We start from the raw sequence: 23,882 nt of genomic DNA on the forward strand, positions 1-23,882 counted from the left end.
TAGATGTTGTTCCTCCATTCTATATAGAAATCGGCAGATTCCCATGACAAAATACTGCTGCAGATAACTGTTTTAAACACACAATCTAACTGAAAATATTTAAAGAATGCTTTTGAGTGACCTTTACCATCAATTATTTCATTCAGAGCAGGTTATTGCAATAGGAAAGAAAAGGAAAAAACAGAAACAGAATAATAAGGGAAGTGTATCTTTTTCATACTTGCCAACTCTCCCTGAATGTCAGGGAGACTCCCTGAAATAGGGGTGATCTCCCTCACTCCCTGAAGAGTCTGCCATTCTCCCTGATGCTGAGCCAGTACAAGACGTGGTTGGCTTCGACCATCTGTAGCATGATGACACAGTTCAGAAATTGTGTCCTATGTCCATGTATTGATGCCTATGGAGATGGCCATTTTCATGGAGACCAAGATTTAATCAAAGACTCACAGGTAAGACAACATGACTTCAGTAATGGAGACAGAAATGTAAAAGACACTTCAGTCTCTAGAGATGCATTAGCTGCTTTTCTTTAACGCATAGTTGTCTACTCCCCTGGAATGTCCGGGAGGCTCCCGCATTTCTGGGAGAGCTCCCGTGTTCCTGGGTGAGCAAGGCATCCTCCCGGTTCTCGCCCCCGCAATAGATAAGTGGCAGGGCTGGGGCTTAATGATGCAAGTATCGCGTCATCTTAGCTGACAATCGTTTAGAGACTGGACCAAAATGATGGAATTCGTCAAGCCCTGCCCCCGCACGCTCACCTCCCCCGGGCTCTCCCTGAAGCCAACAAGGAAAAGTTGGCAAGTATGATCTTTTTGCAATATATGATTTACATGTTTTTTTTTTACAATTTACAGGCTATATCATTTCTATTGCACTTCATTAAGAAAGAAAGAAAACGGCTACCCAAAATCTACTATATATATTTTATTAAATACAAATGAAATGCTTAATATATTTGGCATAGTAGTCTATATTTAGAATTATTCTATAGAAGGAAGGTAATAACGTCCTAGGCAAGAGTTACTGCCCATAAACCTGTTGAGTAGATGACTAAACCATAGACAGTAATACCAACAGTCACACCTATGCAAAGGAATAGCAAGGTATTAAACTCCACCCATGACACATGTAACAGTACATACTACAGATTTCATTTACTGTGTCAGTGCTTTGTGATGGCTTACAGTAACACAGCCAAAAAATGTGGGCTGGCCGATGCTATGTGAAAAAGAAGAGGAAATTCTTGCATAGAAATAAAGGACATGAAACAGGAGGAGAACCAGCTATTGTACAGGAGGAAGCAGCCGTGAGTTACGTAAGTTTACTATGACATTTGGGTTCTAAAGAAAAAAGGAAAGGCTGGGAGATAATGACACCTGGGTGCAGATGGGTGAAATAAAGGTTGTGGATGTTAAGTGAGCTGCAAATTCTATTTTTCCATCTAGCAACTAATAAGCCGTTGTGCTATAACACCTATGGTACTGTGTTGCTAGACCATATAAAGTGTTAAGATTGTTACACAATATTATAATCCTGTATTGTGGGGTTTAACGGACACAAAGCAGACACATGATAGCATTTATTTTGTATCTACACTTCTGGTTAGAACAAGGGCTCTTAAACTATGCGGCAGAGCCCAAAGCATTCGCTGCCATGCCGTCGGGGCTGCAATGAGAGTTGATTCTGCTCTGGTCATTGTGAGGGAATATGCCCTAAATGAGTGACCCTCTGTATAACACTGCCTCGTATTATTCACAGTTTGTTGATAAAGAACAAGGAACAAACCGGTTGTAGTCATTTTAACGGTGCTGTAAACAACACCAACAGCGTTTACAGCGCCGTTAATACGCACTACACCCGGATTAAACAGAGAACAGTAAATAGAAACAATAAGTATTAATGCAATTAATTCTAAGTTGCCTCCTGTACATAGCTGCTGTTAGCATGAGTCTTTTTCCCCTATACTGTAAATACCGACCTGCACGTCAGTTTAGTGGGTTACATAATCATCCTCTGCAAACTTACAGTGTATGTATAGATCATATAGCCGTAAATATTGTAAGTGACTTTACTAATTGTGCTTCTTGCTTAATCATGTCCTTACATCACCTCTGCCCAGGAAAATAAGCAATTGGTAAATTTCAGGTAGCAAAAAGAAGAAAAGAAAAAGTTAATTTAGGTAAAACCATTTCTATGCTGTCCCCCAGTCCTGCCCTAGATATGTACCTATTCTGCCTACAGTACATGGTAAACATATACCTATGTGTACTACCTGCTAATATATATATTACTAATCATGTTTTATTAATTATTAATATTATTCCTATTATTGTTATTATTATTATTATTTACTTTTACTATTATTATTTTGTGCAATCTTGTAAATTCTTACTCATTATATTTAAACAATAACATATTTGATTTGCACACAATTGCAATGTTATTATAAGAGTGGGCATTAAAGAAACACTGAACGATGGGTTCCCTAGGCATTGGGTAGTTCACTACTAAGCACCTGTTGGTTTGAGTCTACAGTCTAATGGCAGGCTGTCATTGCTGCATATCGGCATGAAACCACAACCTGTGTGTTTCGTGTTAATGTAGCATATATTTAGTCTCATTTGAATGTCAAAACATTTTGAGGTTTCACCCAACAAAATAAAGTTACAAAAAAAATATATGGAGAATTAAATCAGACAATATTTTAGACTACTAAAGTCAAAGAGAAAAGCCAAAGTACTAAAAACTTGCCCTAAAAGACATACAAGTTTTTTTATCAAACACTTTTGGGATAATTTGAAAAAAGTGGACTACGGTGCAATTACTCCAAAACGTTTCCAATTGCTCGTTTTAGTAGTGTCTGGTTAGTGTGCGTTAGTGAAACCATTAGGCAGACAGATCTCTTTCAGGCAACAGTTCAACCACTTCTCTTCCACCGAAAATTGTCCTAATATTTTGTGGCTTTGTATAACAGATATAAAATGATGCCTTGTGTACCCACGGTAATGCTCACCACAACCACCTGGCTGGCACTGACAAGATATTGCCCAGAAATACTGTAAGCCTGGTGATATCAATGTGACAGTGAATTGTGATCAAGTATTAAGCTGGCATGTCAGTGTTAGGAACTTACCTTGTTCACGTTCCGCTGCGCTGTCAGCGGGAGCTGACAGCGGTGTCCATCTCTTCAGCGCTTCTTCTGTTAGCGCTGCCGCACTTCCGGGTTCTCTCTGCTGCTGATCATGTGACTCCTGGGTGGGGAATATAAACTCCTATATCTCCCCTGCTCTGACACGCTGCCTGTGTCAGAGCAATGTGTTTCCTGTTCCTGGCTACAGTTCCTGTGTCCTGACTCCTGTGAACCTGCTCCCTGTTAACCCCTCTATTCCTCCTACTCCTGTGTACCTACCTGGCTGTGACCTGACTATTCTTTGGCTTATCCCTGGCACTACACAACTGGACTATCTTCTGTGTATTGACTCGGCTGTGTTACCAACTATTCTCTGGATCCTGCCACGCACCCATTGCCTCCGTGCATCTACCGGTTACTGTTCCAGACCTACTACGCCTGGAATTAACGGTTAGTGCCTGTACTTGCACCGCATTGTCTATTTTCTTGTCTGCCTGCCATCACTTAGAACTTTCTCCCTTACGTCAGTAGGCTAATCTGGGGGCCGCGACCTGCGGTTCTTCGGCAGCTAAGCCCACACTACCTTGCGGTGGTTCTTGGTGAAGACCGGAAGGCCGTTAGACTCCGCGCCCTAGGTAAGCCTGTGCTAATACTGACTAAGGCATCAAAATCGTAACAGTTTGCTCTGACCCCTTATCTAACTGATGGAAGCGACAGGGAATCCCACTGCGAGAGTACTACTGGATAACTTAGCGGCTCAGGTTGAGGAACAGGGGAAAAATCAAGAACAGTTATTACAGATTCTGCAGACTCTGTCTAACAGGTTGGATACGCTCCAAGCAGCTCAGGTGGCAGCTCCTAATCCTCCACCTGCTCCGGCCCCACAGCCTGCCCCCGCTCCAAGCGGTTCAGCTGTATCTGCTCCCACCACCTCTCAACTCCGCATACCTAACCCACCCAAGTTCAATGGGGATCCTAAGGAATGCCGAGGCTTCTTGAACCAGTGTGCTATTCAATTCGAACTTTTGCCCGGAAACTTTCCCACACAGAAAACTAAAGTCGCTTATATTATTTCTTTATTGTCTGGTCAAGCGCTTGCCTGGGCTTCTCCTCTCTGGGAACATGATGACCCCATACTCCATAATTGTGCCACTTTCTTGGAAACCTTCAGACGCATCTTTGATGAACCCGGACGAGTCTCCAGTGCAGCTTCTGGACTCCTCCGTCTGCGCCAGGGTACCCTTACTCTGGGCCAGTATGCCCTTCAATTTCGCACTATGGCGGCCGAACTTCGTTGGAACAATGAAGCTTTAGTGGCCACATTTTGGCAAGGCTTGTCCGATCGTATTAAGGACGAGCTAGCAGCCCGAGAGTTACCCACTACCCTGGATGCTTTGATCTCTCTCTGTAACCAGATTGATATACGTTTCCGTGAACGCACTCAGGAGAGAGAGAATTCCCCTCGATTTACTTTCCGTTTGGCTCCTCGCTTCCAAAGTCCTATTACACCGGAGGAAGAGCCTATGCAGTTGGGAAGAGCACGTTTATCCCAGGAGGAAAGAGAGAGGCGGTTCAAGAATCGTTTATGCCTTTATTGCGGGGAACCCGGTCATGTCCTGAGTCAATGTGGGAAGCGCCCGGGAAACTATCGGACCTAACTGATGACGGAGAGACTAAGTTAGGTATGAACATTCTCTCTCCTATGGATTCTAGTTTTTCTATCCAAGTTATTCTGCAATATACTGATAAACAATTGTCTCTTCCAGCGCTTATTGACTCCGGTGCAGCGGGGAACTTTTTACGAGCTGACATTGTAGAGCGGTTATCATTGCCTAGGCAACCCTTAGATCCACCTATTGCCATTACAGCTATAGATGGCAGTCGTATCATTGGAGGATCCATTAAGAACAGAACTGTCAACATGTCTCTACGCATTGGAGCCTTACACACTGAGGAAATCTCCTTCTTAGTCATTCCAAAGGCTATCAACCCGTTGATCTTAGGCCTACCTTGGCTCAGACTTCACTCCCCCACTTTAGATTGGCAGAAACCGGAAGTTCTTGCATGGGGTTCAGAGTGTCATTCCCGATGTCTTCCCAGGATTCATAGACCCGCTATGGGCTGTCTTCCAACACCCTCCGGTATTCCTCCTCAATATCATTCGTTTTCTGATGTCTTTTGTGAAAAGGAGGCTTCCAAGTTACCCCCTCATAGACCTTGGGATTGCTCCATTGAATTGTTGCCGGATAAGATACCACCTAGAGGACGGGTATTTCCATTATCTCTACCCGAATCAGAGGCCATGTCCCTATATATTAAGGAGAATTTAAACAGGGGTTTTATCCGGAAATCCTCGTCACCAGCAGGAGCAGGTTTCTTTTTCGTAAAAAAGAAGGACGGCGGATTGCGTCCTTGCATAGACTACCGTGGCCTCAACGCCATAATGAAAAAGAATAGGTACCCCTTACCATTAATCTCTGAACTCTTTGATAGGATCAAGGGAGCTTCAATTTTTTCTAAACTGGATTTGAAAGGGGCCTACAACCTTATCCGTATTAAACAAGGGGATGAATGGAAGACGGCGTTCAATAAGCACGATGGGCATTTTGAGTATCTTGTCATGCCATTTGGACTTTGTACCGCTCCTGCGGTTTTTCAAAATTTCATTAACGAAGTTTTTCAGGATTTCCTGTATCAATTTGTTGTCATCTACCTAGACGATATTCTTATTTTTTCACCTGATATTATTACTCATCGCCATCATGTCTCCTTGATTCTTCAATGCCTTCGGTCGCATCATCTGTACTGTAATGTGGACAAGTGTGTCTTTGAAAAAACGCATCTTCCTTTTCTTGGTCACGTGGTTTCTGGCTCCGGATTACGTATGGACCCTGAGAAATTAAAGGCGATTTCTGATTGGCCCCAACCGGTTGGACTTAAGGCCATCCAGCGTTTTATTGGGTTCTCTAATTATTACCGCCACTTTATCAAAGGGTTTTCGTCTGTTATTGCACCCATCACTTCCCTGACCAAGAAATCTGCCAACGCTAAGACCTGGCCACCAGAGGCGGTAGAGGCCTTCAAGTATCTTAAAGAAGCCTTCATATCGGCACCTATTCTTCAACAGCCAGATTCTTCCTTCCCCTTTTTTCTCGAAGTTGACGCATCCTCCACTGGAGTAGGAGCTATTTTGTCTCAGAAGAATTCTACTGGAAAGTTTTCTCCCTGTGGCTTCTTTTCTCGTAAATTCTCATCCACCGAAAAAAACTACGGCATTGGAGACAGAGAACTACTTGCTATCAAATTGGCCTTGGAGGCCTGGAGACATCATTTGGAGGGAGCCAGATTTCCTGTTACTATTTTTACGGATCACAAGAACCTGCTTTATCTACAAACTGCATCCTGCCTCAATCCCCGTCAGGCCAGATGGTCTTTATTTTTTTTCACGATTCAATATGATCATTACCTTCAGACCAGGGTCCAAGAACAAGAAGGCTGATGCTCTCTCTCGTTCCTTTGATTCTATGGATACCGAAGAAGAGAGTGTTAGGTCTATTCTAGATCCAGAATGTATTTTGGCTACTACTCCTACTCAGGTGATCATTCCTTCACGGGAAGACTTTGGTTCCTCCACATCTCCAAACTAAACTCCTTAAATGGGCTCATGCCTCCCGTTTTTCTGGTCATGCCGGTATAAAGAAGACCTTGGAATTTATCTCCCATAGTTATTGGTGGCCGGCTATCCGTTCGGACGTTCGACAGTTTGTGACGGCGTGTTCCACTTGCGCTCAGAATAAAGTTCCTCGTCAAGCTCCATACGGTCTGCTGCAGCCTCTGCCAATTCCGGATCGACCTTGGAGTCATCTCTCCATGGATTTTATCACAGATTTACCCTCCTCCAGAGGGTTCTCAGTAGTGTGGGTGGTCACCGATCGCCTTTCCCGAGCCGCTCATTTTGTGGCATTAAAAGGTCTCCCTTCTGCTCCTATTCTGGCTCAACTCTTCATTAAAGAAATTTTCCGCCTACATGGCTGTCCAGATATTATCGTTTCTTATCGAGGAACTCAGTTCGTGGCAAGATTTTGGAGGGCCTTTTCTCGTCTTTGTGGAATTAAGTTAAATTTCTCTTCTGCATATCATCCGCAAAGTAATGGTCTCACGGAAAGGACGAATCAAGAATTGGAGAAATTCCTCAGATGTTTCATTTCAGCTAAACATGATGATTGGGTTGATTTATTACCTTGGGCAGAATTCGCCCACAATAATAATTCACACGACTCTACCTCCATTTCTCCCTTTTTTGCTCTTCAGGGATTTCATCCTAAAGTTCCACCCTTCAAAGAGTTAACCGCTTCTGGGGTTCCTGCAGTGGATTCCCTTCTATCGGACTTCTCGTCTAGGTGGGATCTTATCAAACGCAAATTACTTCACACCTCTGCCATCAGTAAAAAAGCATTTGACAAAAGAAGAAGACCGTCTCCACTACTTACTCCTGGTGACAAAGTGTGGTTGTCTACAAAGAATCTTCGCTTGTTGGTTCCTTCTAGGAAATTCGCTCCCCGATTTATCGGTCCCTTCAAGATCATTGAGGTCATTAATCCGGTGGCCTTTAGATTAAAATTACCCCCTACCTTGAGGATTCCCAATGTCTTCCACATTTCCCTTCTCAAACCACTTGTTGTTAACAAATTCTTCTCTTCAAGAAGACCTCCTGCTGCTATTTCTGCACCAGATCAGGAATTTGAGGTGAAGGAGATTCTAGATTCTCGGATTTCCAGAGGTTCCTTGCAGTTCCTGGTTGACTGGAAAGGTTACGGTCCTGAAGAGCGTTCTTGGATTCCTGCACGAGACCTTCATGCTCCGAGTTTGTTGAAGAAATTCCATACCAAGTTCCCTCTAAAGCCTTATAGGTTGTCCGGAGGCCACCCCTGAAGGGGGGGGTACTGTTAGGAACTTACCTTGTTACCGTTCCGCTGCGCTGTCAGCGGGAGCTGACAGCGGTGTCCATCTCTTCAGCGCTTCTTCTGTTAGCGCTGCCGCACTTCCGGGTTCTCTCTGCTGCTGATCATGTGACTCCTGGGCGGGGAATTCAAACTCCTATATCTCCCCTGCTCTGACACGCTGCCTGTGTCAGAGCAATGTGTTTCCTGTTCCTGGCTACAGTTCCTGTGTCCTGACTCCTGTGAACCTGCTCCCTGTTAACCCCTCTATTCCTCCTACTCCTGTGTACCTACCTGGCTGTGACCTGACTATTCTTTGGCTTATCCCTGGCACTACGCAACTGGACTATCTTCTGTGTACCGACTCGGCTGTGTTACCAACTATTCTCTGGATCCTGCCACGCACCCATTGCCTCTGTGCATCTACCGGTTACTGTTCCAGACCTACTACGCCTGGAATTAACGGTTAGTGCCTGTACTTGCACCGCATTGTCTATTTTCTTGTCTGCCTGCCATCACTTAGAACTTTCTCCCTTACGTCAGTAGGCTAATCTGGGGGCCGCGACCTGCGGTTTTTCGGCAGCTAAGCCCACACTACCTTGCGGTGGTTCTTGGTGAAGACCGGAAGGCCGTTAGACTCCGCGCCCTAGGTAAGCCTGTGCTAATACTGACTAAGGCATCAAAATCGTAACAGTCAGCCAGTATTAGATCTCTAAGCACACGTGACCTAAGAAATCTACAAATGCTGATGAGCTAAGGAGAACTTGTGTGAAAAGAAGTCAAAGAAACAAAAACATCAAAACAATATAAAAAGGAAAAATGTGAAGCAAACATACAAAAAAAAAATAAGTCACAGAATTGATTATTTTAGAGGATAAGTTTTCACATAGGTTGTTGGAAAAATAAAAACCCTCTATCCCAGAAAGTCAATATAGAATTCAGTGAAAATAAGTCTGAATATAAAGGGATTTAAAATTAGCAACTTGGTCATTGTTCACTCCTAACATTTTCTCCTGCATAGTATATCTCATATTCTATCAGCTACTGGAAAACCTTCCAGATAAGAAGAATATTTTCTGTTAAAATTTTACAGTCTTAAAAATTACTTTAGTCCAGGCTTGTCCAACCTGCGGCCCTCCAGATGTTTGTGAAACTACAAGTCCCAGCATGCCCTTCCAGCTATCAACTGGTTGTCTACCAGCAAAGCATGCTGGGGCTTGTAATTTCACAACACCTGGAGGACCGCAGGTTGGACAGGCTTGGTTTAGTCACTGCTTGAAAAAAAATATTCCCAGAGACAGTATAATACAAATGTAATATAATATAAATTCAGTAAAAATAATAGTGGTCATTTATGAACACAAACAAATTGTGGTGATATAGGGCAATGGTCATTTATCTTTATTGTGTCTGTCACACTATTATTGCCCCCTGTTCCTTCTTTCATAGACTGAATTTAATGATTCGGGTGTTATAGATAAAATATAAATAAAATGTGGAATAAATGCTAAAATTCACATGGTTTTTGCCTAGAAATGCACACACAAATACATGGTATTTATTATTCACTATTATTATTGATATTATGGGTTAAAATTACTAAACTGCGGATTTAAAAAAGTGGAGATGTTGCCTATAGTAACCAATCAGATTCTAGTTATCATTTATTTAGTACCGTATATACTCGTGTATAAGCCGAGTTTTTCAGCACATTTTTTATGCTGAAAAAGCCCCCCCTCGGTTTATACACGAGTGAACTTGTCGTCTGGTAATTCACTCGTTAATGAGTTAAGAAGTTTAACTTAGAACTGATGCCGGAGCAGAAACTGACAGCTTCTAGGAGGGCTGCACTAAACAGATATGCAAGCAAGTTCATGCTGAGTTACAGATTACTCTTGCAATACACAGTGAATACACAGTGAGATCAATGAGTGTGACGAAAAGCTTTGATAGTATCTATGTGCCTACCAGACAGTGTTAATGATTTGTGAGTAGACTATAGGATTACACTTTGATCATGCTAGATAAAGATGAATGAATGAGTTAACGAGTTTAACTTAGAACTGATGCCGGAGCAGAAACGGACAGCTTCTAGGAGGGCTGTAAACGGATATGCAAGCAAGCTCACACTGAGTTACAGACTACTCTTGCAATACATAGTTAATTCTATTCATGACTTGACTATATGCTATGGCACTAACTAAGATCAGGCTATATGCATTGTTATAAGCAGCAGGTAAAGGATAGATATCCCCAGGCTGATTTGAGGGGGATTTAATTCAATTAATACTATAAAGGGCTGTACTTATTGGTGAATAAGGGATAATTATATTGGTAAGTGAGAATCATCCAAGAAAAACACAAATATCTGGCCATGTATAATAATAATAATAATAATGTCAAGATTCAAAGGTCACAAGACAATTCATCAAGAATTCCCCTCTCTTTTCCACACCAGATTAACATTTACTGATAGTCTCTTATTAGTTTACAAACAGAGATTAAATAATGAGTGTTTACCTAATGCATTGAAGCCACCCCCCAATATTTTTATTTTTGAAATTTACCAGTAGCTGCTGCATTTCCCACCCTAGGCTTATACTCGAGTCAATAAGTTTTCCCAGTTTTTTGTGGTAAAATTAGATGCCTCGGCTTATATTCGGGTCGGCTTATACTCGAGTATATACGGTATATGCTACAAAATGACAGCTAGAATCTGATTGGTTGCTATAGGCAACATCTCCACTTTTTCAAACCCGCAGTTTAGTAAATATACCCTCATGTTTCTTGTGTATGATATACATTTTAAAATGTAGACGTGCAATGCATAGCATGCAATAAAGATTTATTTTCTGCATGGCAACATTGTAGTTCCAAACTTTCAGAAGATATCATGTACAGAGTACCCCAAGATAAGGAAAAAACTATATAGTGTGTTTTGTTCAAATATAGTGATAGGTATATGTTACAAAACACACTTACATATAATAGATCTTCAAACAGTGTTATATGAATCATAACATTGGTCTCTCTCAGTGTATATTGTAGCAATCTTTTGAACGAAAACTTTTTGCATGCTGACGCAAGTTGTTACTTGTGAAATGCGTAGAAAAGGTGGTTGAGAGTGATTGCGTGGGTTTCTTCTTTGTGCTCCAGTTTCCTCCCACACTCCAAAAATCATAGTAGGTTAATTTGCTGCTATTAACTTGACCTTAGTTTCTGTGTATGTATGTTAGGGAATTTAGACTGTAAGCTCCAATGGGGCAGGGACTGATGTGAGTGAGTTCTCTGTACAGCGCTGCGGAATCAGTGGTGCTATATAAATAAATGGTGATAATGATGATGATGAGAGCAGACCTGCATTTTACACTTACTTTTGGAATCACTGTACAATGTGTACAACACTGATAATATTGACAAAAATATTTCCTTTAAAGCATGGACCTCTGAACTTACATGAATAAAAAATCACTGTGAATATCTTCCCAGGGTGAGTGTCATTTTACATCACCTGAACATACACCGATCAGTCACAACATTAAACCCACTGACAAATGAAGTGAATAACATTATCTTGTTACAATGGCACTGTCAACGGGTGGGGTATATCAGGCAGCAGGAGGCTCAGTCAGTTCTTAAAGTTAAAGCGTTGGAAGCAGGAAAATTGGCAAGCGTAAGGATCTGAGCGACTCTGACAAGGACCAATTGTGATGGATAGAAAACTGGGTCAGAGCATCTCCCAAACGGCAGGTATTGTGGGGTGTTCCCGGTATGTAGTGGTTAATACCTACCAAAAGTGGTCCAAGAAAGGACAACCGATGAACGGAGACAGGGTCATGAGCACCCAAGGCTCATTGATGCACATGGGGAGTGAAGGCTAGTCCGTCTAATCCCAAATAAGATCTACTATAGCACAAATTGCTGAAAAAGTTAATGCTGACTATGATAGAAAGGTGTCAGAACACACAGTGCATCACAGCTTGCTGCGTATGGGGCTGTGTAGCCGCAGACCGGTCAGAGTGCCCAAGCTGACCCCTGTCCACCCCCGAAAGCACCTACAACTTGGGGAACCCCAAGTGCCAGTATGCCCTGGCACCCAGCTGGGTCCTATAGTGCACCAAGGAAAAATATAAATAAAACACACACCGGTGTAAAAAGTATTTTAATTAAAACAAAAATACCCTTTCAAAATCCTTATTTACCCTTATTGCTCACCTACAACCAGGGTTTTCATCTGTAATACATCCAAGGATCCTTGCCAAAATAATAAGCCCTGATAAACGACGCAAGACTAGCTCCTAGGATCTCCTAACTGAGGTGTTACGGTGGTTCTCATATTTATAACATGGTCATTTCACATGGCTTCAACTCACAGCTTAAGTTCAAGTCGTGGTAGATTCAATGTTATAAATATGACTAATGTGTACCAACCCAGCCCCATGACATACCCAGCCCGGTCTAACACTATACTGTAAAATGCTGCATATTTATAGTGGACATTTTCGTAACATTATTGTAATATACCAAGTCTCTGGTTAGAGTTTTCGTGGTGAAGGGTCCATCATGAACAATGCATATTATCTAGATGTTTATTCAACGTAGAGTTATTTCCTGGTTCTTAGAAAGTAGCAAAATAAAGGTAAAAACAATGGTGTTACAGAGACGTAATTTTATTACTAAAAGTTTTATTGGTAATTATCTATTTCTAATGGTATAAATATTAGTTTAGCAGCTGTGATAATATTGATTTTGAAATCGAGCGGAGAGATTATCAACACACAAATTCAAGTGTTTATTGACACAAATATAAGTGGTGGCAAAGCCATTGCAGGACATTCTGCTATTGTTAAATCACCTCTATTTCACATAATAAAGTCATGTCACTGTAACACCGTTTTACCTTTATTTTGCTACTTTCTAAGAACCAGGAAAAACTCATACACTTTAATGAATAGTAATATAAATATATAAGTTTAAATTAATTGAACATCCATGAGTACCCTCAAGGGCGGATTGGGAACTTAAAGTGGTCCTGGAAAAAAGTCTTGAAGTGGCCTCATATGGGCGGGACCAACTCAACTGTAGGTGGGGCCAACACAAAAGTAGGCGGGGTTTAGAACTACTAGAATTCGGTTGTAGTAGCATTCAGGAAAACCTAGATGTGATGACTTAAGACACAGTGGCTCATTTCTAAAGAAATGCAGGGGAAAAACCTGCTTGTCCTGTGTTATAAAAACACATGAATCCTTTTGCATTATCTGCGACAGGTTTACATCTCTGTGCTCAAACTTGTTTAGTTGCCTACTAACACATCCTTCCAATATTCCCGTCATAGAAACATATCTAACTTTGTTTAATAAGTTTAACTATTGCAAAACATAGAGCAGCATATGAGCACCTCACCGCACTGTTGCATCTTCCCCTGATGTCATGAGATGCAAACTACCAGCCAAACTTCTCTCTTCAATATGTAATAAAGTGCACTGTATGTTTTAAAAAGTGCATTAAAAATAATCCTTATAATAAATAGCTATCCAGTGTGATCACCACAAAGGTGAAATGCTTCAAGCATCTGCAAGAAAACACTTCTTTTTTTAACAATTGTGTATGAGCCCTAAATGTGCCCAGTGATTGGTGGTGATTTGAATTAATAATAGCACAGGGAGGGATGGCAGACAATGGCATAAGTGAAGGGGAGGGCTATTCAAAGGCCTTGCTGGTGATATAGTAAGTGCAAAGGAGGAAGGAATAATGATATTGTCAGTGCAATGGTAGAAGGCAGATAATGGAATCAATGCAAGAACCACTACAGTATCGCCAGAGCTGAGATAAGGCTCTGGGAGGCCCGGGGCACTTAAGACAGGGGGTTATTTTAGATACATTTTAGACAAATACACAGGCAAAACTGTGTGCACTACTGTTAGGTGCACGCAGCTCTGCCGTCACGAGCAGTACAGTGTAAAGCAGGACATACGTCCCAACTGTCCTTGTTGTCGGACCAAATCCTGACTAAGCGAGAGAGATACCCAAATTCAGGGCTGCCCCACAAGATTCTGGACAGTTGGCAGACTGTCCTGCTCTCTCCAACCTGTTCTTCTCACTTTCACCACCTGTGGCTGCTGCTTTCTTTAGACTGTTTGCTACTTGTCTGGATCCTGGAATATTGAGGGCCCTATTTCGAAAAGAAAATGGGTACATGAAATTTAGAAAACTCCAGCCAGTCCTGGCATTAAATCAAAATAGCACCCACATTTAATAATTAGGCCTCCCTACAGCCCCAACATTAAAATAATAGTACTCACATTTGATAAATAGATCTATTTCCCTCCAGGTGCTGTTTAAGTGAAACCGATATGGAGACAGATGTAATGTTCCCTGTGTCACATCAGGTGCTGCAAACAAGCTTACTGTGGCTTCTACTGTTATCAGGTACACGGTGTAATGGTAAGTGTCTTGGTGTTTCCAGCGGTGTTGGTTACATTGATATGCTATATTTATTGATAAGTTATCCCATAAGATAAATCATGTGTCTTTAAAACAGTATAGGACAAAGTTATACTGACTGTGCTGTCCTTGTAAGAGGTAGTAGGAGCTATGAGGTTTTGTGGGGGTGTACATTAGAAGGCAGTGCCGTAACTAGACATTTTAGTGCCCTGGGCGAGACAGGGCACCGGCGCCCCCCATCTAAGTGGGAGTGACATTTGCCGAGTGGGTGTGGCCAACCTAATGTGGGGGGTGTGGCTAGCACTTTACTGAAAGAATTCTGTTACACGTCTGCAGACCCCAAACATAAGCACAAAAGCACGGAGGAGAATAAGCTCCTCTGTAAGGTGAGCAGGGGCGCACGCAGGACTTTTAAGTTTCCCCCCTCCAAAAAAAAAAGAAAAAAGAAAAAAAAGCGAGAGCTCCTGCGCAGGCTCAGCAGCTCTGTTTCGGCAACACTGTATTATCCGGCAGCCACGGCGCTGTCAAAGAAGCGTCCGCAGCGGTGCTGTATACGATACAGCACCACCGCGGCCACTTCGTTGACAGCGCCGCGGCTCCTGGATAGTACAGGGGCACCTCTTTGGCAGAGGGGAGGGGTTTCTGGAGACCCAGAAAACCCCCCTGCGTGCGCCACTGGTGAGGTACAAGGGGTCTCACAGGCGACCACCGCCTCATTCATTGTTTGTACTGTGTTCGGCGCTGCGGAAACCTTGTGGCGCCTTATAAATAAATAATAATAATAATAATAATAATAATAATTCACCTCCAGCTATTATCTGCTGTCAGTATCCCTGATTTACATCTCTTCACTGGGGAAATGTCAGATAATATGTAAACTTGTCTTATCCATCCCTGATATTAGTTATTGCTGCCACTACCTGAACTTTTAGTTTATTTTGTCTCTCAATGTATTTAATTTGTCCCTCCTTCCATTGCTTGCTGTATGTGTTTGGTTTGTTTCTCCCTGCCTCCTTTAAATGATCGTCTTCCTTTTCATCTGTGTGCTTGAAAAATCAATTTACAACATAAAGGGGTCTATAATGTCACCTTCTGTCATACCAGTTCAGAAGTGATGTAGTCCTGTCTGCAAATTTTTCTCCACTAATTTATATTTATTTTAATGATATGGAAACTGACTTTGTATAATCCAAATAAAGAGGATACAGTTAATTCCCCTTTTTTCTATTTATATCTTATTGATATTTCAAAACCATATTAAGAACAAGCAGAGTGTATAAGTATATAGATAATAATGGGATTATTTCATGGTAGCAGCAACGATATGCAATTTACATTGCATTTTTAATTTCACAACGCACTTTTTTTTTATTTTTGGTTTTAGTTATTTCGCTTTCCATCCGATCAATTCTACATTTTTAATGCATACCTAATAACATTTATATATTTTAATGCATTGGCTACCCTTGAGTGCCCCTGAAATACCCATCTTTCTTTTTCCTTTCTTCTTTTTTCCGATGCTTCAATGTTATGTGTTGGGTGCAGCCTATAGGACTATATCTTTCCTAAATAATATAAATTTAGATATATTGAAGGGTAATGCCTAAAAATTATACCTGGTGCGGTTAACTCTTTCCCTTTCTAGTAATTGTTCTCTATTAATCTGACATTACACTCTGTTACCTCCCCACTGTGATGCAGACAGGCGAAACCCCACCCGGGCTCTTTCTAAAATGCCCACTGTCCTTTCTGTGCATGCTGTGCCTCTTTCGAGGTCCGCAATTTGGAATTATCCCGCCAAAATCAGGGCAGGTGGTCGGTATGGCTGCAGAGCAGTGAAAAGGAAAATAGTCCACTTATTTGGTTACATGTAAACACTCCAGTTATTTCAAATATATAATTAAGCTCAGTAATATGCTATCTTTGTATATATTAAAAAATAATTCCACACAAAACTAAGTTTTGGGTTGAACATTAAAAGTAAAAGATCTTCTCCATAAAGTTATCTACCTGGAGTATGGCATTCCAGTTCCCTGGCGAATTTCCACAACATATTCCATCGGCTCGTAACTGCTTCTCCTGCTCATGCACACTCCTGTGGGCAGCATATTATCATTGGATAACATGATGCCTTTCTGGAAAAAGACCAGGCTGGCCAGAACAGTAGAGTCCATGAATTACTGCTCCAACCGATTTGGTATTTTGTTTAGCAGCCTGTTGTCCAATTAGTGCATGCGGGAGCTAAGGGAGTAGTGGCTGGCAAATGCAGAGGGATAGCCTTTCACCTCCGCAGTGGAACGCATTTGTGTTCCAAATGCCGAACTTCCTGTTAATGGAACATATGTGCGTTCCACTAACAGGAAGCTCGGCATTTGGAACGCAAATGCCGAACTTCCTGTCAAGGACTGAAAGTTAAGGTACTGAGGAAGGTAGCGGGCGGCTGCTGCGCCCCCTTGGACATGCGCCCTGGGCGACTGCACCGCCCGCACCTGCCTAGTTACGGCTCTGTTAGATGGGGAAACCAATGTCTCTTATATATAACTTACATAGGGGTAGATTTATCAAACCATCTAAAAAGGAAAAAGTGGAGGTGTTGCCCATAGCAACCAATCAGAATCTAACTGTCATTTTCTAGACTGTACTAGATTCTGGTTCTTTTTATATCCTGACTGCCCATAACAGGGTGAGGTGAAGTCCTTAATCCGGGATATAGGATCATTGTTAGTCTTTGTGGAACTATAAGCAAGGACATCAAAACCATAGGTGTGTGCACAGGGTGGTTGGTGGCTCCTGCCACTACACAGGCAGGGTAGGGCCCCCAGTACATTGTACCTGCTCCTCCCCTATTGGCACCCTTGAGGGCACTACTGTGGCATAATATGAACTGGGGGCACTACTGTGTGGCATGATATGAATTGGGATGACTGCGGTGTGGCATGATATAAATTAGGATGACTACTGTGTGGCATGATATGAATTGGGATGACTACTGTGTGGCATGATATGAATTGGGATCACTACTGTGTGGCATGTTATGAATTGGGATGACTACTGTGTGGCATGATATTGATTGGGATCAAAACTGTATGGCATGATATGAACTTGTGTCACTTCTGTTTGGCATACTATGAACTGGTGATACATCTCTTTGTCATTATATGAACTGGGGGCACCACTGTATGGCATACTACTAGACACCATCCCCCTAGACATAGCCCTCCATTGGCCACCTGCAATTATTATTATTTATTATTATCATTTATTTATATAGTGCCACTAATTCATTCCTCAGCGCTGTACAGAGAACTCACTCACATCAGTCCCTGCCCCATTGGGGCTTACATTCTAAATTCCCTAACACACACACAAACACAGACAGACACATAGACTAGGGTCAATTTGTTAGCAGCCAATTAACCTACAAGTATGTTTTTTTGGAGTGTTGGAGGAAACCGGAGCACCCAGAGGAAACTCACGCAAACACGGGGAGAACATACAAACTCCTCACAGATAAGGCCATGGTTGGGAATTGAACTCATGACCCCAGTGTCGTACGGCAGACGTGCTAACCACTTAGCCACTGTGTAATGCAGAGTAGCCCTCTCTAGGTTTCCCTGGGTGCACACCCTAACGAAATGAGCTATGCACACCTAAGATCAGAACTCACTCTTTATAAAGGTATTACTTATTAGAGTTTATACATATATTAGCATGGCACTTGTTTAGTAAACTAATTAAACTAATTACGTGCCTCTCACTAACTTAGTAGTGATGGAGACAGGCATTTGAGAATGCAGCCTATTAATTTAAAATGATCCAGTGACACTACATACTTCAGTGATGTGTATGGTTTCTATTTGTCTGTGTGTGTATATATAAAAGGCAGTGTTATGTAAGTACTGCACAAATCATGGCTTCTTCCAACACAAACAACAGCAAAGCAAACACTTGGGGTTTTGAACAAAGGGTTGATAATATTTTGGCTGTAAGAAGGTAAAATCAATATTTATATTTATTACTATGTAATAATTCTTTTAAAGGAATCTAAAAAATTGCATGGTCATAGTCACATTGGAATTCTTGTTTACAGTAGACAGTTGACATTTGCATGCAAGGTTTCAATAAAATCTTTCATGTGCCTTAGTTTTGCAGTTCGGCTTTCCCAAGCCTGCATTTATGGAGACGCTAGTAAACCTCTTGTCCCACTGGCTGTTATAGTATTGAATTTACCATATGTCTGCAGATACCCGCAAAATAATTTCTGGGGGCACTTTGCTCTAGCTATATAATGCACCGTACTGACTGGACCCTCATGCACTACAATCCCCAGCATACCATGTTTGTTAATCATCAATATCATCATTAACATTTATTTATGTAGTGCCAGCAAATAATTCCGCAGCGCTAATCTTGGGTTTAATGTACGCTTTCATAGGCAAACTGAGGGGTTTCTTAGTGCCTGGAAACCCCCCTCCAAGAATGAGGCACTGTATAATTGAGGTGGCTGGACCCTGCCCCCGCTTCACACGCTTCTCTGCTTGAAAAGGGAGAGCTGCGTGCACCTAACAGTAGTGCACGCAGCATTGCCCATGTATATTATGGGGATATGAAGAGTTGGAGAGCAGCCAAGCAGTGTCTAAAATTATAGCCACGCCCCCATGCATGCTGGTCGCGCCCACTGGCGGCATGTTGTGGAAACCCCCTCTACAAATCCTGCGTTTGCCCCTGGCTTTTGCATTTCAAATTCTCATCTTACAGAAAAAAAAAATAAAGTCCAGAGAACAGATAAGAGGAAATAAATATCCAGAATAGGAAGAGTGTAATGGATCAGAAGTGAAAAATACTGTCATCTTAAAATCTGGAACTGTCCGTGGATATTAGGGACCGTTGGCCACTGTGTACTTCACATCCATTACATAAATGAACCGTTCAGCAAAGAGAGGACAGATGACATGTCAAATGCCATAGGTCACAATGTTAACTCAATACCGGTAAAAAAAAGTCAAAAGTGAAATACAGCTACTAACCTCTTATGCTCTAACTAGAGATGAACAATATTTTTAAAACTTTTTAAAACTGTTCCGTGAAGTATTCTCCTTATTCCGCCTTTGACCGCAAGGTATTGATGACGGAATTTGGCTTTAAAGCTACTTCTTATTGTATCACACAGGCCCAGATGTTGGTTGGTGCTGTGAGAAGAACCACTGAACCATGAGAAAAATAGTTTCATATCACAATCCCCAGGCTCCAGTGAATAGCACCTGGTAATGTGAACTTTTCACCCTACTTGGTTTGTGCTGCTTTAATTAATCTCAGTCCTAGCCTATCCATTTGGGCAGCATGGTGGCATAGTGGTTACCACTTCTGCCTCACAGCACTGGGGTCAATTCCTGACCGTGGCCCTATCTGTGAGGAGTTTGTATGTTATCCCCGTGTTTGCGTGGGTTTCCTCCGAGTGCTCCAGTTTCTTCCCACACTCCAAAAACATACTGGTAGGTTAATTGGCTGCTGTCAAATTGACCCAAGTCTCTCCTTCTCTCTGTCTGTGTGTATGTGTGTGTGTGTGTTAGGGAATTTAGACTGTAAGCCCCAATGGAGAAGGGACTGATGTGAGTGAGTTCTCTGTACAGCGCTGCGGAATTAGTGGCGCTATATAAATAAATGATGATGATGATCCATACCACACACAGCAGAATGAATTGACCATCATAGTCCCAGCTCTATGCATTCGGTGAGGTGCAAATTTACATTACATTCCACCGTATGGTATAAGCAGATCTTGAAGACCTTTCTGCATCTCTGCAAAACTAAATTTGCTCATAATTTTGCAGCAACGTTACTCCTCTCTGGCTCCATCACCGTGCTTCCAATGGCGGATGCCAAGTTTCAAATATCAAAATGAAACTGCTTGAGAAGACCTTCCATTTCTAGTCAGAAATAAAGTGCATGTAGCAAAGTGGTCTATACTTGCTCCACAAGATCAAAAATCACACTGAACACTCTCGTGGAAAATACATCCCCCAAGTCTTATTATTTTGCAAAGGGGTTGGCATTTAAGATACATCAGGGCTGGTGAGCAGAATAAAGGAATAAATTGCCCTTTACTTGACAAAATATCCATACCTTAAAAATGTACATATACCTGAAACTGCAACAAGATATGCCCGGAATTGAAAGGTTTATTACAGAAAATTTGGGTGATGAAAGGTCCACTTTAAAGAGGGGTTTCACCTTCAAGCAACTTTCTTTTTTATTAGCTTGTACATGCCCTCTAGCGACTTCAAAACATTGCTTTATGTTTCTTGCTCCGTTTTGTATTTTTCACCAAGGTTTTCGTATCATCCAGGCAGAATTGTTTACATCTATTCAAACTGTCCACTCCATCAATTCTATTCCAACTGTCAATTCCATCAATTCCTTTGCAACTGTCAATTCCATCATTCCATTCCCACTTCCATTCCATTAACTCTATTCCAACTGTCCTTTCTATCAATTCTATTCCAACTGTCCTTTCCATCAATTCTATTTTAACTGTCTTTTCTATTAAGTTTATTCCAACTATCAATTCCGTCAATTCGATTGTAACTGTCCATTTCATCAATTCCATTCCAACTGTCCATTCCATCAATTCTTTTCCAACAGTCCATTCCATCAATTCTATTCCAACGGTCCATTCCATCAATTCCATTACAACCGGCCTTTCCAACAATTCTATTTCAACTGTCCTTTCTATCAAGTTTATTCCAATTGTCCAGTCCATCAATTCTATTCCAATTGTCCATTCCATCAATTCTATTCCAACTGTCAATTCCATCAATTATATTCCCACTGTCCTTTCCATCAATTCTAGTCCAACTGTCCTTTCCATCAAGTTTATTCCAACTGTCAATTCCATCAATTCTATTCCAACTGTCAATTCCATCAATTCTATTCCCACTGTCCTTTCCATCAATTCTAGTCCAATTGTCCTTTCCATCAAGTTCATTCCCTCTGTTCATTCCATCAGTTCTATTCCAACTGTCCATTCCATCAATTCTACTCCAACTGTCCTTTCTATCAAGTTTATTCCAACTGTCCTTTCCATCAATTCCAATGTTATGTCATCTAGCCTACATTTGTCAATTTACAGCACACAAATTATTACATAAAAATAATATTTATGCCATTTCATATACCTGCCAACATTCCACATAAAAACAAGACACTGTCAGCTAAGTGCCTTTTCCCTCCCCTTTACCTACAGTAAAAAACTGAATTTAATATGACTGTTGTGCGGTGTATATTCTCTATATTGTAGGTTTAGCCTTTGAACATGTGCACTATGATAGATATGTTACATATTCCTTCTAAAAATGTATTTCTACCTCTCCAGCCCAGGTAAAGTTGCAAATACTGGACTTGGATTGCTTCAATGACTATCTCACCGAAATGTTTTGCTTATGGAAATTCCCTTACTCAAACATCAACTGCAGTAATGATTTCCGATTGGAGTATAATAATCACGAAGAAACGTAAGTTCCTTTGCATTTATCTCCAATATAGTCAGGGGTCAATCAATGTCCACTTTTATTATTGATGCACTGTAAAACTAGGACTTAGAAAACCATTACCGTATATACTCGTGTATAAGCCGAGTTTTTCAGCATACTTTTGTATGCTGAAAAAGGGCACTCGGCTTATACACGGGTGAACTTACCTGGTGTCCGGACCCTCGGCTTCAACTTCTGCATATGCGTTCCAACACAGGAAGTTCGGCATTTGGAACGCAAGTTCCTGTTGTTGGAACGCATATGCGTTCCACTGCCGGGTAAGTGAAAAAAAATCTCTCTCTCTCCTCCCTCCCCTCCCCCCTTTTTTTTAAAAAATTTACAGTGCAATTACATAATGAACAAACAATACAGCCACCATGTTCATACATGTATATCCCTACCCCTTATATACCCCTTTATTTAGGTTAGGTTGTACCCAATGCCAATGATTTTATAATCATTTATGAATGTTCCTTGTCATCTACTGTTATTTATGGTTTAGCTAAAAATGATTTCATAGATTGAACCTATCATTTTTATTTAGGTTTTTAAATTAGCGCTCTTTTCCACCCTAGGCTTATACTCGAGTCAATAAGTTTTCCCAGTTTTATGTAGTAAAATTAGGTGCCTCGGCTTATATTTGGGTCGACTTATACTCGAGTATATACGGTAATTATAATTTAGGAGGAAAATGCTAAGATTGCCACAGTATCCACTGGAACCAGATATAGTAGATAAATAATAAATACATTTGGAAACAGAGTTTTTAAAACCTAGTGATGTTAGGAAATGTTTGGGATGTTGCTTCCAGTATATTGTAGCTCATTTTAACAAGTTTGTAGACCACAGCAGTGCTTCATTGTAACCAACAGGAGAAGTTTATTGTGTCCACTTTCATTCAAAAGATAACCAGCAATAGTTCAACCTGTAATGGATGTATTGTTGAAAAATACCCACTGGGGGTTGAAACATAAAAAGGTTGAATAACATAAATTTAATGCTGGCTATTTCTTTTATTGGTAAATAGATACTCACAGTTCTGCAATAGGCATACCCTGATTGGATCCCTCCCAAAGAGCTATAAGAAGAAGATTGGTAATTACCATCTTCATTGGTTTGTTTCTTCAGGCTGCTATTAATGATTTATAATTATGCAGAGTTCCCACAATGTCATGTGACAGCCACAGTCACATGGCACATGATGTAGTGAGCAGAGAGGCTTTGGAAAACCCCTCTGAGCTTTGTTTGCACTGTAAAATCCCCCCTCCTTCTCCCCCATTCAATTCCCCCCGAAACAACAATGCACAGTCATTAAAATGGGATTGTCCCTAACACTCTGCACCTTCTAAAGGACACAAGCTAATGTCTCAAGGGCTGATCAGCATTATGTTCATAAATGTATCAGAAAGTAGTCACGATTTAATAGTGTCTGTCATACGGAAATATTTATATGTAAGAATAATGAGATCTTAAATTTCTTGTATAACTTGTAAAGCAATACATCCATGTTCCTCTTGAATGCCTTTAGAAAATGTCATGCTACATGTATAACTTCTGGCATGCAGTCTCCTTTGAAGATTATCTGACTGCTTATCTCATCAAGTAGATGTGGATTACAGGGCTCATGAACTTCCAATGAAGGGTTTTGCAGCTATGTTTTTTCTAAAACTTTTGTATATAGCCTAATTGTCTATTACTTCTAACTTTAAATCTAGGCTTTCCGCTACATGAGAAGTGAATTCCATAGTTACACTATTAAATTTAATGTAATAAATGAAAGTGACAAAGCTTTCCTCAGATCCTGACCTATCCAGAAGTAAAGCATCTATAAATCTAGTC

The 23,882-nt window shown here is 41.2% G+C and overlaps 1 protein-coding gene across 2 annotated transcripts in view; it reads left to right on the plus strand.

The window, feature by feature from the left end:
• Positions 1-1,184: 1,184 nt before the first annotated feature.
• Positions 1,185-23,882, plus strand: part of LOC142097601 (uncharacterized) — a 43,923-nt gene continuing 21,225 nt past the window's right edge. The window contains exons 1-2 of one of the 2 annotated variants that reach the window (XM_075179589.1): positions 1,185-1,315; positions 21,887-22,025. In XM_075179589.1, the coding sequence (XP_075035690.1) occupies positions 21,943-22,025 (83 nt within the window). In that variant the 5' untranslated portion in view covers positions 1,185-1,315; positions 21,887-21,942. Of the gene's footprint in view, positions 1,316-14,413; positions 14,515-21,886; positions 22,026-23,882 lie in introns of those variants that run through there. The other variant, XM_075179588.1, reaches the window with a different exon arrangement.

This window comes from Mixophyes fleayi, chromosome 7 (assembly GCF_038048845.1).
Source record: "Mixophyes fleayi isolate aMixFle1 chromosome 7, aMixFle1.hap1, whole genome shotgun sequence".
In the NCBI taxonomy this organism is placed as follows: domain Eukaryota; kingdom Metazoa; phylum Chordata; class Amphibia; order Anura; family Limnodynastidae; genus Mixophyes; species Mixophyes fleayi.